This window comes from Anticarsia gemmatalis, chromosome 21 (genome assembly GCF_050436995.1).
Source record: "Anticarsia gemmatalis isolate Benzon Research Colony breed Stoneville strain chromosome 21, ilAntGemm2 primary, whole genome shotgun sequence".
Classification (NCBI taxonomy): Eukaryota; Metazoa; Arthropoda; class Insecta; order Lepidoptera; family Erebidae; genus Anticarsia; species Anticarsia gemmatalis.
In genome coordinates, this window is record NC_134765.1 from 2,143,558 (window position 1) to 2,158,274 (window position 14,717).

At 33.4% G+C, this 14,717-nt stretch overlaps 3 protein-coding genes across 3 annotated transcripts; 1 reads left to right on the plus strand and 2 right to left on the minus strand.

Annotated features, from left to right (window-relative positions):
• The first annotated feature begins 124 nt into the window (after positions 1-124).
• Positions 125-3,720, plus strand: Ubc6 (ubiquitin conjugating enzyme 6). Its single transcript, XM_076128209.1, has 3 exons — positions 125-387; positions 1,155-1,440; positions 2,489-3,720. Exons 1-3 carry the CDS (start codon positions 344-346, stop codon positions 2,612-2,614), a joined length of 456 nt encoding a protein of 151 aa, XP_075984324.1. The 5' UTR covers positions 125-343; the 3' UTR covers positions 2,615-3,720.
• A 73-nt stretch (positions 3,721-3,793) lies between these two features.
• Positions 3,794-7,392, minus strand: LOC142981992 (RNA exonuclease 1 homolog). Its single transcript, XM_076128208.1, has one exon. It carries the CDS (start codon positions 7,299-7,301, stop codon positions 4,110-4,112), a length of 3,192 nt encoding a protein of 1,063 aa, XP_075984323.1. The 5' UTR covers positions 7,302-7,392; the 3' UTR covers positions 3,794-4,109.
• Positions 7,393-8,854: 1,462 nt separating this feature from the next.
• dUTPase (Deoxyuridine triphosphatase) lies at positions 8,855-10,368 on the minus strand. The gene is made up of 3 exons (XM_076128683.1): positions 10,120-10,368; positions 9,886-10,022; positions 8,855-9,389 (listed from the first exon to the last, which is right to left on the minus strand). Exons 1-3 carry the CDS (start codon positions 10,221-10,223, stop codon positions 9,190-9,192), a joined length of 441 nt encoding a protein of 146 aa, XP_075984798.1. The 5' UTR covers positions 10,224-10,368; the 3' UTR covers positions 8,855-9,189.
• Between the last annotated feature and the right edge of the window lie 4,349 nt (positions 10,369-14,717).

Sequence of the window (14,717 nt, forward strand, 5' to 3'; positions counted from 1 at the left end):
GTTTAATTTTTTTATCATGTAAAACTTAAGCTTAGTAAGATATACGAGAATGCCAACCAAAGTGAAGTTGTTCACAATAAAGTAACCAAAGAAATCTGAAAAGTTGACATCTCTGTATTGACCACTTGCAGGGTTTTTAATTGCTAATTTCATGGTCATCTGACAACCATCTCGCTGGCCGTGACGACAGAAATTTCTACACAACGACATAAACGGAACCTTTTGTGTACAAGCTAAACTTATATAAATAGTTAAAGGATTTATCATATGAAAAGTTTCACAAGAAAAATAGATCACATAGAAGCTATATATAAAATTAGTGGCATAAGTGCGTGAGACCAAAATGTCAACTCCAGCCAGAAGACGCCTGATGAGAGATTTCAAACGGTTTGTATCTAATATTTCTTGCCTTTTACTAATCATCTGCTAATGACAAAGGTTTTAGTGCAGTAATAGTTGGAATTCCAATTAGATTTTCTTTGTGCGAAAGTGTAGTGCTGATTCATCAAATTACATCACAGTCATTTTAATCGATTTCTATTTTGTTCTATCATTCGAATTAGATTGGAAATAACGGGGGTTGTAGAAGTTTTCAAAGTGTTTGTGCAGAACTTGGGAAGTAGGATACGATACGCTATAAGTAGACATAGCTACGTCACTCTTGGTGTATAGACGTCGTTTGTTGGTGTTATTTAGGTTATCCAAATAGATTTAGGTTTTTATTCATAACAAAATGTTATCTAGAACAAGTCGTAGAATGTTGGACAATGGAGGATTTTGCACATTAGCATTTGTTGGATCCTAATGATGTTATCTCATGACCTTGATTTATGTTTGGCTTTGTGTACAGGTAGGGTCAATAAATAAATAAATATACGCTTTAAAAGGTGACATTTTCATTATGTGAACTGAAATATTGATAGTTATAAACTGGTTCTGATTCAATACTCTAATGCATCATAATGCTTTTGTGCTTATAAGGCTTTCTGAACAACTTGAGATCATTCTAGTAAAAAGTATTAAAGAACTGTGAAATAAGTACTCATTAAATTGGTATTGATGAAATGCAGTTCAATGAAGTAGTTTAGATTAACATCACTGTTTACTGCTTAAGCCTCCCACAATGACTCATGATTGTACAATGATGTCCACAGTTTACAAGAGGACCCACCCACTGGTGTGTCTGGTGCTCCCACTGACAACAATATCATGATCTGGAATGCTGTGATATTCGGACCCCATGACACTCCATTCGAAGATGGCACATTCAAGCTAACAATAGAATTTACAGAGGAATATCCAAACAAACCTCCAACGGTCCGGTTTGTGTCTAAAATGTTCCATCCAAATGTGTATGCTGATGGTGGTATTTGCTTAGACATCCTGCAAAATAGATGGAGCCCTACATATGATGTTTCAGCTATTTTAACTTCTATACAGGTAAATTATTTTAAATCATTGTAGATTACAAAGTAGCATGAAGTTCACACTAATTCAAGCATGACATAGACAAAGACTTTTTTTTCTTTGGATTTTGTCATTCCCAGCATTCCTCCTACTTTTTTATTTTATTTGTCAATAAGGTAAAGTGGCCAATGCAGTGATGATGATTAATAAATTGCATCTTAAACAGCCCTTTACAATGACCTACATAGCCTGTTTCTTTACATAGAATTCTTAAGATTGTATACTTATTTTTTAAAGAGGTTGCTAGGCCTACAGAATGATTTATATTTTTGTTGTGATCTTTCAGTTAGCTATGTGGCTTTATTAATAAACTCTGCACTTAGTGCCTGCACATTCAAGATACTATTTAAATATTCTCTAAAATTCCCTAAAATACATGTAAGAACACAACAGATTATAAAATAAATTTAGCCCATCATTGTCCCACTGCTGGGCAAGGGTCTCCTCTCACAATGAAGGAAGTTAAAGGCCTTGAGTCCACCACATTGGCCAAGTGCGGGTTGAGGACTGACTGTCATGCATGCAAGGTTGCATCATGAAGATTTCCTTCACTGTTGGAGCAAGTGCTAAATATTTTATAAACAACAGATTATAGTTGGTAAAATAATGTAATCCTAACATGACTGAAGATAAATGCTTAATTATTTTTGGAAGATATCCAAGTTGTAATTATTCATGTATATTCATAATACTATGGCTTGTTGATACATAATAATATATTCTGTATAATCTCATCCATACCTGCATTGTATTCTACTGTTTATATTTTTATTTTCTTGTGTATTTTCCCATTCGTTTTGTTAGTATGCTTTGTTGTTGTCTGGGTTTCCCCAAATTGTCCTCATTAATATAGCATCTGGGGAAGGTCCAGTTTGATACAGATACATTAAAAAGAATAAGTACACATTCTTTCTTTTTAGGAATCAGACCATAATTCAGGCAAATTGACCAGCCAATCCTCACTAGACGTAATATCCTTGTATTGTAAACTAATACAATTTTATATTTCATTTGATTTCAGTCATTACTAAGTGACCCCAACCCTAACTCGCCAGCGAACTCAATGGCAGCGCAGCTTTATAAGGAGAACCGGCGAGAATATGAAAAACGGGTGAAAGCATGTGTAGAACAATCATTTATTGACTAGCAGGGGACGGGCAAGATCTCAATAAAGTGGTGTTCGCATTGTTTGCGCAGCCGAATACACCGGCCGATACCTCTATGTACATTTCATTGGGACAACCATGTAAATTATAATTACATACATCCAACACCAAGATAACAAGATACCTACTGCAGTATAGCAGGTTAATATAAGTATGGGTTTTGGTAAACTAATTTTACGAATAATGAATAAGAAAACCAAAATTTGAGTCAACAGGTAATATACATAAAATAGCTGCATATTTATACAATTTAATTATCATTGACAATATTAAACTTTACCACATACCAATAACTGTAAGAATAGCATCAGCATTAGACTTTAATTACACTTGAACTGCATATTTAATTTGTGAAGTAATTATTTGTATAGCCAACATTAGAATCACTCATATCTGTCAACATATAATATTTATCCATGTATAACTGGTGGAAACGAATGATGAGCAATATGTATTGTAAAGACTTCCAGTATGACTGTAACATTTTAGCTATTTAACAGAGTGTGAACTTTTATCGATTGTATTATGCACATGATAAAATTACTAAGGCTTTGCTTAAATTATCTAGCCACTATTGGTAGATTATATGCCATGTCCTGGGTATGACTGACAATTTTGTAACTGTAGGCCACATACAAACAAATATAAATAACTTTCGTTTTCAATTTTGTTGTTGCATTGTATCTAGATGTCTACTTTTGGAATATATTTTATTATCGATGAATTATACAATACTTAATATAATATAGAAAATGTTATTATTTGCCGAATTATTTTAATTGTGAATTAAACCCTAGTGCTATTATTCAACAATGTTTACCTAAAATAGTACAAGTTTATTTTTAATTTTCAAAATTATCTATTGACTCCTGTGGTTTTTTACTAATATAATGTCATAATTCTGCTGCACAAAATTAGGTCGAGTCTCATTCGTGTATATTATAAGCGTCCCAATGGATATTTTCGAAATGTGTAGCAGTTTTCTTGGTTTTCTAATAAAGCTGAATGTTTGGAATGTCTTGTGTTTCAAGGACATTTAAGTATGTGTAATATTTCGTCTTCTAGTAAAATATTATTTTCGGTTTTATTACTGTCTTTTTATTTTATTTTCCACAATAACTCCCCATTTTCAAAGGTTTCTAGAGGCATGTTCGTTAAAATAAATACAACAGTTTTATAAGAAAATATTTTATATGAATTATGAATTCTTACAAAAGTATATCTTAATGTATACAACACCATTATTGCGATAATACCGTCTAAATAATTCCCAACTACCTAATTCTCTTAGGTACTTTAACAATCACTTTCAGATTAACCAATAGTATGTTAGATAGGAAACTATAACAGTTTTAGTTACATTTCACATAATTATATATAGAAAACTGTATTGTTTTATAATTTCATATAGATAAATATATGAAAGAATTAATAATGTAAGCTCAATCTTACTCAATGCAAAAATTACAAATATAATCATCTAGTTTTAAGTTCTTCTTTTAATTTATAATGTACTAATTCCATACAAACAGTGGCATCTTCAGCACTGTCGTGTCCTTCTACTGAATTTTGAATAATCTTTTTTAAATATTCAGATGTTAAATTTCTTAATGCTCGTTTGTATGGCGGGCCCATTTTATGTGGGTACAAAACACTTGTATCAATCACAGTATCATGAATTAATTTTAAAACTTTAAAGTCTGACTCTAAGCTATGTCCTATCAATATACTTTTACTATTAAACATTGTAAGAAGAGTTGCTTGAACTTCCAGTAAAGTTGTTTTGACATCAACCATTTGTTCTTCAGTTATCCCAGAGTACCTAGTGTTATAATCTATGATAGGATGTAATGGTTTTATAAGAGTTTCATATATTACTTTGCAATCTGAATTTATAACTGTCACCCTTGTTAGATCTAGGCCATGAGTTGTGTAACACATTTCACAGTCCAAAGAATAAATGCCATAGTCATCCATAACATTTTCTGGAGGTAGAGTTTTAACGAAACCTTTTAAATTGTCAAAATCAACATACTCATAAACATGACTGGGTGCTACACAACAACCGTCTGTGGAACCATCTTGACTACAACACTGGTATTTCACTTCACCTCTCACTCTATACTTATTATTAGGGTGATAAATACACTCTTCCTTGACCACAGCAAAACCTTTCTTATCAACAATATATTCTTTCTTACATCTACAGCAGGTTCTGGTGAATCCCTTGGGTGGTGGTTTTTTATTTTGACCATAAATTATTGCTCTACCTCTTTGTCCACTTTCATGAGGTCTAGGAAAACCATTCTCTTTAAGTTGTTCTTCAGTTAAAATCCATTTTTTAATATTGTTATAGAACCTAGCACCTCTGAATTCTTGAGAAAGGTCTATTTTTCTATTATTATTCACAATACTCCATGAACCTGTTGATGTAGGTGCTAGACCTGGCCCTACTTTGATTAGAGTGGAGCAATCAGAAGCTGATTTTTTAACACCTTTGCATTCTGCCAATTCTTTTCTTAACCTACTGACTGCTAATACTGCAGAGTTTTTGTATATTTGTACAGCAGAACATTTCTTACTGGTATTCAGTTCTTCATGTTGAGCTCTTGCATAAGCGTCTGGTGCAGTAAGGTACATTTTCAGACACTCGTCTATCATCATATTAAGATACACAGACCTTATATTTGCAGGAATTTTTGAACCCAGGGGTTCTAAGACACCAGGTCGGTCAATAAACTTTTCATTGGGTATATGAGCTACCCTCTGAACTCCTTTCTTAACAGTTTGAGTGATGGTTGTGCTGGTGGATGGTTCACTTTTTATTGTATTTGGTGTTATAGTTTTCTTAGCACTCATTAAAGTTGATGCATATGGCACATGAGCAATACGGATTTTGGTATTTCCAGAGATAGGAGGAGTAAATGAGTTTTTAGGAATTGGAGACGGTTCAGGAGTAGGAGGAGCACTTGCTTTCTTCGCAGCATGGAACTCTCGAACTTTAGCTAATCTCTCAGCCATTTGCTGAGCAGCACCTATTTTATAATCAGGCTTAAGAGGTGTTTTAGGTATTACTTTTACATTTTTATCAACTGCTCTTGAAATTCTTTTCTTGCCTGGTAATGATTCTTCTTCAATTAATGATTCATTCTTCACTGGCTCTTCCACAACTTTAGGTTTCTCTGTAGGCACATATTCATCAAATATTCTTTTACATTCCAAAGCTATAGCATCTTCATCTGAATCTAGATCAAACTCCTCATCAATTAATTCTTCATCAGCAATGGGGTCATCATTATCAGAGAAATTGTTCACATCATTCTCTTTACTCTTGTGCTTACTTTTAGATTCTTTTGAACTTTTATGGGATTTTTTATGATCACTTTTGTCTTTCGTTTTTGATTTGTGCTTAGAACTGTGTTTTTCTGACTCATGTTTTTTCAATGAACTGTGCTTTGAATGTTTAGAACTAGAATCAGATTCCTTAGAACTTGAATGGCGCTTCTTATCTGAAGAGTGCTTCTCCTTTTTATCCCTACTGTCTTTATCTTTATCACGACTTGAGCTCTTATGTTTAGATTTGACTTCAGAACTCTTTTTGTCATGTTTACTTTTATCTTCAGATTTTGAGGATTTATGTTTCTTGTCAGAACTACTTTTGTGATGTGATTTGCTACTACTGTGGTTTTTATCAGAGCCACTTTTCTCTTTTTTATTGTCATGGTTATTGCTGGTACTATTTTTGTTATCTGTTTGGTTTTCTGTACTCTTTTCATTCTTCAATTTATCATTTTCAGATTTTTCTTCATCCAATATTTGGTCTAATATATCAAATTCTGGACCTAAATCATCCAAGCCATTGAGGTCAGCGGCTAACTTGAGCTTTTTAGCTTCTGGCTCTTCTTCATCACTGGAAAAGCAAGGAGCGAGGGCTCGTGGGGTCGGTTGATAGGTAACTGATGGTGCTTCACTCTTGGTGTTAACTTTGGTTGGTTTATATTCCAATATTTTCTTTTTACTCACACTTTTATCGGACGGCACATAATTTCTTTTACTTGAACTGGATACTGAACCCTCATTAGGGTTGTACTCTTGTAACTCAGCCTCGGTACCTGGCAAATACTTTTCTGTTGATACTGTTGAGCCAGTCGGTGTATACTTATCACATTGCGCGTTTTCGGTGCTGCCTGGTGTATACTTCACTGGAGGAGGAATGTAAATAAAAGGTTTGGACGAACCATTGGTATCAATCGGTCTTTGTATAGGTAAACTTGCTGGTTTCCTTGGCGTATATGGTACCGGAATATGCCGTTTTCTTTGTTCACTAGCATCTTCACTATTTTCATCTGCGTCTTGACTGTTGATTTTATTTAATTCAGCGATTGGTGTAGGATTGTATGTCACTTTAGCTGCACTCGATCCTACGTTATTAGTTTTACTGTCTGTTTGTGGTACTATCGTTGCCGCAGATGCCTCCGTTTGTTGCAGAACCTTCTGAACTGCAGCTGACACTAGTTTTTGTAATATCGCTCCACTTTCAATCCCATCATTTGTCGTGTTATGGGATTCTTTCTTAACGTGTCGAAAATGACAATACGGTCTCTCACAAAGACCATTATCATAAAATGGGCAACTTATTCCTTTAAAGTACCCTGTCGACGGAAGCATTCTTACAATAATAAATTAAATTTTCACACAAATCTCCGAATGTAGTGAAGAATAAACCAAAACCAACCACAAATCATTCGAGTTCATTCATGACTACGATTACGATTCTGAAAAAAGTACAAAAAAAAGTTTTCGTTTAATGCAATATTATTAAATGAGCTGTACAATAATATTTTTATTTTTTTATATTTAATTTATGCTAATTTCGATAATGTTATTCACACTTTTTTATTAAAAATTAATGAATCGTATATTTATTTCGTACGTTAAGATCGTTCCGTGAGGTTATCGAGAATGCTATTTTTAATGCCTAGTTCACACTATAGCATTTTTAGACTTTTGGACAATTTCAGCAAAACATAATATTCCATCTATTCAGGCAGTTTTCTCGGCCTCATTTAATTTTAATCCAATAATGTATGTACCTATCTGTATTTATTTTTTAGCAACTAATGTCGCATCTCAACCATTCACAAACTGTATTGCCATAAATACCATGATAAAATGATGTCAGGGTCCTTGTTGAGTTGCAGTATGTTTGCAAAGAGGTGGGAATAATTCAAGGCAAAATATTTACCAATTTCTCAATACCTAGTTGTAATGAATATTCTCCATCTTAGCGAAGTTAACATAAGCCTACTCTTTAAATATGGAGCTGTTTGTAAAGTTGTGTCGCTTGTGTCCATCCTCGTTTAGAGAGTTATCCAAACTTCTGTCAGACGTAGTTGATAAACTTGTGAGTGTCATTGAATATTTGTTTCCAGATTTTGAAGGCAGATCGGGATAATTATTGCAAAATGTTAGAAGACTTGGTGAAAGATTACTCAGCTTATTTGAAGTTAGATGTACTGAATGGTTTCCAAACTGTCCAAGATGTTGTTGACAATATGCTAACAAGATTGGAAGAACTAACTAGTGTCTTACAAATGGTAAAACTGAAAAATAGTGACTGCAGTGTTGCTGTAGCAGAAGATATAAGCAAGTATAGAAGTGAAATTACTATTCTTTCAAAGAAGATAGTGACTCTAATTAATGTAATACAGAAACTTCACAGTAACATGGATCAACTAGAGAAACAAGTAGACAAGGCAGAATTGGATTTTGGTGTAAGTAATGACAACAAAATCAAAAGTTTCCTCATGCCATTCTTGAAAAGAAATAAAGAAAGTGTCTCAACGAGTAACCAAATAATGCCTTATCAAAAGATGAACTTTGAAAGTGTGCTTGACAACTTTGAAGATCTGAAACACTAAAGAATATAAATGGCTATGTTATGAAGTAGTTATTAAGTTTTTAATATATTTCTACATTGTACAAATTATTATAAAATGTATTGTTTTGTATATAAGGTTTAATATAGAGTAAAAAATTAAATATGGTAGGTAGGCAAAATGTATTCTGGGTTATGGGAATATGAATATTATCAATTTATATAAATATTTTATGTTCTGTGCACTAGGCAGGAGTCACAGACCAAGAAATTCTCTTGTACTTATTTTCCCTATTTACAACTTGCATCTTCATTAGATTGTCATGAAATGAAACCAAAGTAATACAACTCTGAAAACATTTATTTCACTGAATCATAATACAATCATCATATCATATCACATAAGGTACTTATGTATAATCTTAATTCTAAAAGTGGAACATTTGAGAGAAGTGTTAACTAACAAAGTAATGTAACCATATTAATGCTAAATTTACGCATCTAATTACACAGTTATTACATCTAAAAATGTAGTTCTTCACTTCTTATTGTTGTTTCATAACAATCATTGTAGTACAAAAGTAATGTATGGCTTTAATTCGACATTCCTTTTATATGAATGATACTTATCAAATAGGTATTTTAACAAATAAACTTAAAAAACAAGTAACATTTCTTTTATTTTCCTGTGGAACCAAATCCTCCCTCACCACGGTTTGTTTCTGTTAGGTTGGTAACTTCTTTTAGCACCGGATAGTAAATTCTTTCACAGATAAGTTGGGCAATCCTATCACCTTTTTTAATGGCAAAATCTGTGTCGGAGTGGTTAAATATCACAACACCTACATTTCCCCTGTAATCTTCATCAATGACACCAGCTGAAAAATAAAAGTTAATAAGTATTTTTCAATTCATATTTATTGACAAGGTTATTAGTATTCTAACTAAGGCTACACATATTTATTATCTTGATTTTTCACACAGCTGGGTGTTTGTCTGGTCTCTAAATGTCAGCAGTTAGGCCACACACAAATAGGTAGAGTTTCAAAAACTTAGGAAAATACATAGGTATACCTACATAGTTTTCTTTCAGATTGAAGCAATATTTAATTTATAATTGTAAACCCTCATTGTAAGATTGTAAGACAGAAGACAAGATACAAAGCAAACTAGCTATTCAATACAATTTAAAAAACAGTGTGTATAGTGTAGTGTTTGATAGTAATTAAACAATATCTGAGTTTGAAACGCCAGTTGACACATTAAGGCATGACTTGGAGAATAAACCTGTTCCATACTGTAACAGATGTAATGGACTCTGTATGATTAAATGGACATGGATTAATATTTTTATCATGATAAAATTTACTATACCTCCAACATCAATGTGGTTCTTGACTGCTAAACCGGAGCGCGGAGCTACTCTACCATAGCATCCGGAAGGTAATTCGACTTGCAAGTCGGTTTTAACTAATTCTTTGCCACGAGCCGGTACCACGTAGTCATAAGCGCTATAACACAAAGAGAATATGCATAAGGGACTGAATTTACGAAGGTGAACGTGAAAAATAAAGTGTAGATTGCTTCTAAGTAATATAAATTGCTTACCTCTTTAGATCAAACCCGGCAGCCTTTTCAGAACCCTTCAACGGAGGAAAAGCATGCTCGGTTAGACGAGTGAATTTCAGTTCAGTTTCTAATCCTGACGACATTTTATCAAAAGGAAATAATAAACGTTGGATATAACGAAAAATTCTGACAGTTTATCGATTTACGATAGTGGTAAATTAAAAATTGAACAGTCTTGTGTGCTTTCGTGCTGACTTGCTCTGCAATTTACCGCCAAACTGATAGAAATTGACAGTAACGACATTTAACTGACATGATATTCGCGCCAAAATTTGACCTAGTTATGCAAAATAGATCCAATTGCAAAAACTTGCTTTTGAGAAAATAAGTTTTAATAAAATTACGATATTATAGAGATTTTATTATTTGTATTTGAATGTTAGGTATTTTTATCTGCTTTCGGAATATTAAGGTTTCAATAAGTTTTATGAAGAGAAATTTACTTCATTTTACTAAAAACCCCCTTAGTTCTTTTTTACAATAAAAAAATATGAGATGGATCCTTTTTGATTTTCTAAGATTGAACAATAACAATTTTTTTTATTTATTTATTGCTGTACTTACCTACTATTTTGCAAAATAGATCCAAATGGTATGGTGCTGCCTTTACAATAATAAATCGATTTAATAAACAGATTTGAGATAATGGATCATATATCGTCGATTACAATGCAATGCCACGAGGTTCTATTTAATTCTACGCAAGAGCCTATTTTTTTACTGGTATCACCAGCATCTGTGTTTGTCAAAAGAAAACTCATGGTACCTACTAATTAGCAACTTGGATTTATTTCCATTCACTAAAGTTGATATGGAGAAGTCATTTGTGATAATAACTCAAAAAACAGAATATGTGGGTTAGAAGCATTTTGCGTCTAAATAATTTTAATTTTACCACAAAATATACCTATGTTTTGTAGGTAACTAGTAGGTATTTTACAAAACACAGACTTTAATTTAAAGTAAATAAATATTGAGATAAATACAATACGCATAAAATGTACAAAATTTCTTTTTTATCTTGAGACGTTTCCACGCCATTGATCGCCCCTTTACCCCAAAATAGCTCCAAAAATCTAAGTCCATAGGTAAGTAGGTACCTACCTACTTCGTAAAAAAGTTTTATACTTAATAACTAGCAGACTCGACAGACGTTGCCCTGTCTACATGCCTTTAATTTGAAAATTTTAAACATTTTTTAATAATCTCAACCATTCTCAGATCCCCTTGAACACACACAAAAAATTTCATCAAAATCGGTCCAGTCGTTTAAGAGAAGTTCAGTGACATACACACTTACAGAAGAATTATATACATAAAGATAAGTAAATAGGCAGGTACCCATAATAAAATATGTACTTACATAAAATTCCAAATTAATTTTATCAAGATACTTAATATCATAGCATATATATAATCATAAATCATAGCATAGTATCCACTATGTTAGCTAGATAACTGACAAATTTACGAGCAGACTCGCAACAAAATTCTTGAGGTCATCACAATACCTAATGTTCCGGATGGGACTCGAACCCGCTACCCGCGTGTAATATGATGTTAACATTTACAGCAGTTGCAGTCAGTTTAGGTGCCTACACAGGTACCTAGTTTGAATAAGTTTTATTCTCAGGGGTATATTTATTATATATTTGTACCTATGTTCGTAAAAAACATTACTTTTATCAACTGTTCAATTTCATCATCACTACATAGTATAAAACAAAGTCGCCCAATTTGTCTGTAGTCCCTTCGTATGCATAAAACTTGAAAACTACGCAACGAATTTTGATGCGGTTTTCACTAATAGAAAGAGTATTTTCTCCGACAGGTTTTTATATATAATTGAAATACATTGAAACTTTATTAGCTGAGTTATAGCGATTTATGTCCAAGAAGTCAGAAAAAAAATCTAATTGAAGATTGCATTTGTGCGTGCGCCGCTTATACCGTTGGATACAAGTAAGAACAATGTATAGCAAAAACATTGGTCTTTATTAGTTCTACAAAAAAGTCCGCGATGACATATATCCAGCTTTTTTATTTAAGTCACAAAAACTACTTTTCTGTATTAAAAAAACATTTAATTCGTTGGGTGATGTTTAACTGGTGATATAACCAATAATACATATATCCTTATCAAAATAAGTAAGTTCATCATCACGAGCATTTAATTTAGATTATTTTTGCAGTTTACAGTGTGTTATTTAGACATATAGTTTAGGAGATATCACGATATTAGTATTGCGGCACGGTACGGGCCGGCCGCGATCGACCGGCCCGTACCGTGATCCGTACCGTGATACCGTGATCGGTCGGCGACTTTGATCTATACATATAAGACAAAAAAAAATCTGTACATTACTTAAATATTTTTTCCAAAAACTGATAGGGGGGCGATCAAAGAAGAGTCACAGAAACCAAAAAACATTTTAATATTTTAAACGCGGTTAAGGGAAAGAGAAGTTATTGTGAATTGAAAATTAGTATCCAATATGTGTTGGTGCGTTGACTGTATTTGTCGAAGTAGCGGGATACACGCAAACGAAGTTGCGCGGGTCAGCTAGTTCTTTAATAAACAGTAGAGTTTCACCTTAGCTAGCAGCTGATAGATTCATATTTTGACATCTTACACGGTAATATAATTATACTTTAAAGAGTATAGAAATTGAATTGTGTGCAAGGATTAAATTAAAATTGGCGGCCTTTCTTGTGCCACCTGTTTCTTTGACCCTGAACTATCATAGACAAACGGCGCGAATATTACATTCGAGTTTGCACTTTTGTGCCACTGGTCATCGTCATTCGTCACCCCGATAAAGTTTACATTTTTTTATTGAAGTTGAGCCTAAACCGGATTTCGCCCCTCATGCTTTATTTTGTAGTTTTGAAAGATCTAATATACAGAAACATGCAAGGGGCAATCAAATAATCACAAATTATGTAGGTTAAGATTAATCATAAACTGAAACGATATAGTAACTACTGACTTACGTTTACCTACCTAATTGGAATTCTACGCAATGGTAAGAGAACATTGTGTAGTGAGTTCGTGTTCATAATCTGTAAGAATATTGGAACTATAATAGATACTGCTATGTATCGCGGACTCTCTTATTTATTTTGAACTCGACAATATTTTAATAACTTTTTTATAAATATATAAGTACCAACTTCCCTAAAAAAAGTGTTAAAGTTGAAGAAAAACAAGTTCTTTATCAATGAAACATATAAGAAAAGATAAATAACGTACCTAATAAGTAATTAAGTAGGTACCCTAATGTGTAATGATGATAGTTAACGAATCCTTATCGACACCATGAATAACTACACAGAACAAGTTGCAACAACACAACAATCATGAACCCACTTACTTACAAAGTAAAGTATCTCTAACTAAAACCACCTCATGACTCATTTTTTACCTAAGCTCAAATCCTTAGTATGCGACCCAAACAATACAAAAAAACTTCTACCTGCTACAAAGAGGACTCAGATTTGGGCACAATACGGATAGCGGGCGGTTGATCTACAGCGATTATCTGTTTCCAAAAGCTGCCCTTCGAAAATGTCGACCAACGACGACGGCTGTAGTCGCGTCGATCAATATTTTGTTACAAGCTATACGGAAGTTTGCATTATAATTCGATACCGCTTAATTTTGAATCACCTCCAAAGCATTTCCTACCTAAATCGTGACTTACTCAACCGCATTCAAGAACTACATTTATTAAAAAAAAAGTGCCGACTGCGTGTGAGATTAGTGATTTACTGTGATTCATTCGGTGAGCCCCCAAGAAGGGGAGTTTGTCCATTTTTATATTTACAGCGAGTCCCTCGCGACATGCGCGTCGTCTCTCCGCCAGTCTCGCTACTACAAGTTTCACGCACGTACACCAGCGCAATGAAAGTGATGTAAATATTACTCCTACCATAATATTTACACGCGGATTGTTATTTTCAAAACATCAACTATCAGTATGAGTGAAGTGAATATAAGTTCAAGTGAAAAATAGTGTGGTTTAAGTGAAAAATACTTAAAACTGTGCCTGTGAATTATTTCACTTCGATCCAAGTCCGAGGAAATGCCGCCCGTTCTCAATGTGCCTATTTCAGGAAGCGTTTCAGCAAGGAACTTTTCGTTCTCATAACTTACGCTAGAGGTCAGTATAAAGTATTTTGTTACTAAAAAAAGTGTATTTCTCGTAATTTTTATGTTATAGTGTATAGTTATAAGTATCATGTAGGGTTCAAACACCGACAAGCTTCCCTCTTTATCAGCCCTTCTCCGCCCTTTACGCATGATCGACCGGTAGTTTTGGGGTTCACGGTGTAGGGTAGGGTGCGGGTACTACACACGCTTACGTATACATAGTACAGTCAATAGCTGTAGTACTACGATTGTACAATGCGCCATTCACCACGCTATCTAATTACTATAGTCGCTTGTAAATACGCGTAAACATTTCTTAATGCGTGTTGAACTTATGTGGAGATCTACTTTCAAAATGAGTTTTTATTACTATTTAGATCTTTAAGTTTCATTGTGGTATTTAAATATCTACCTTTTATACCTC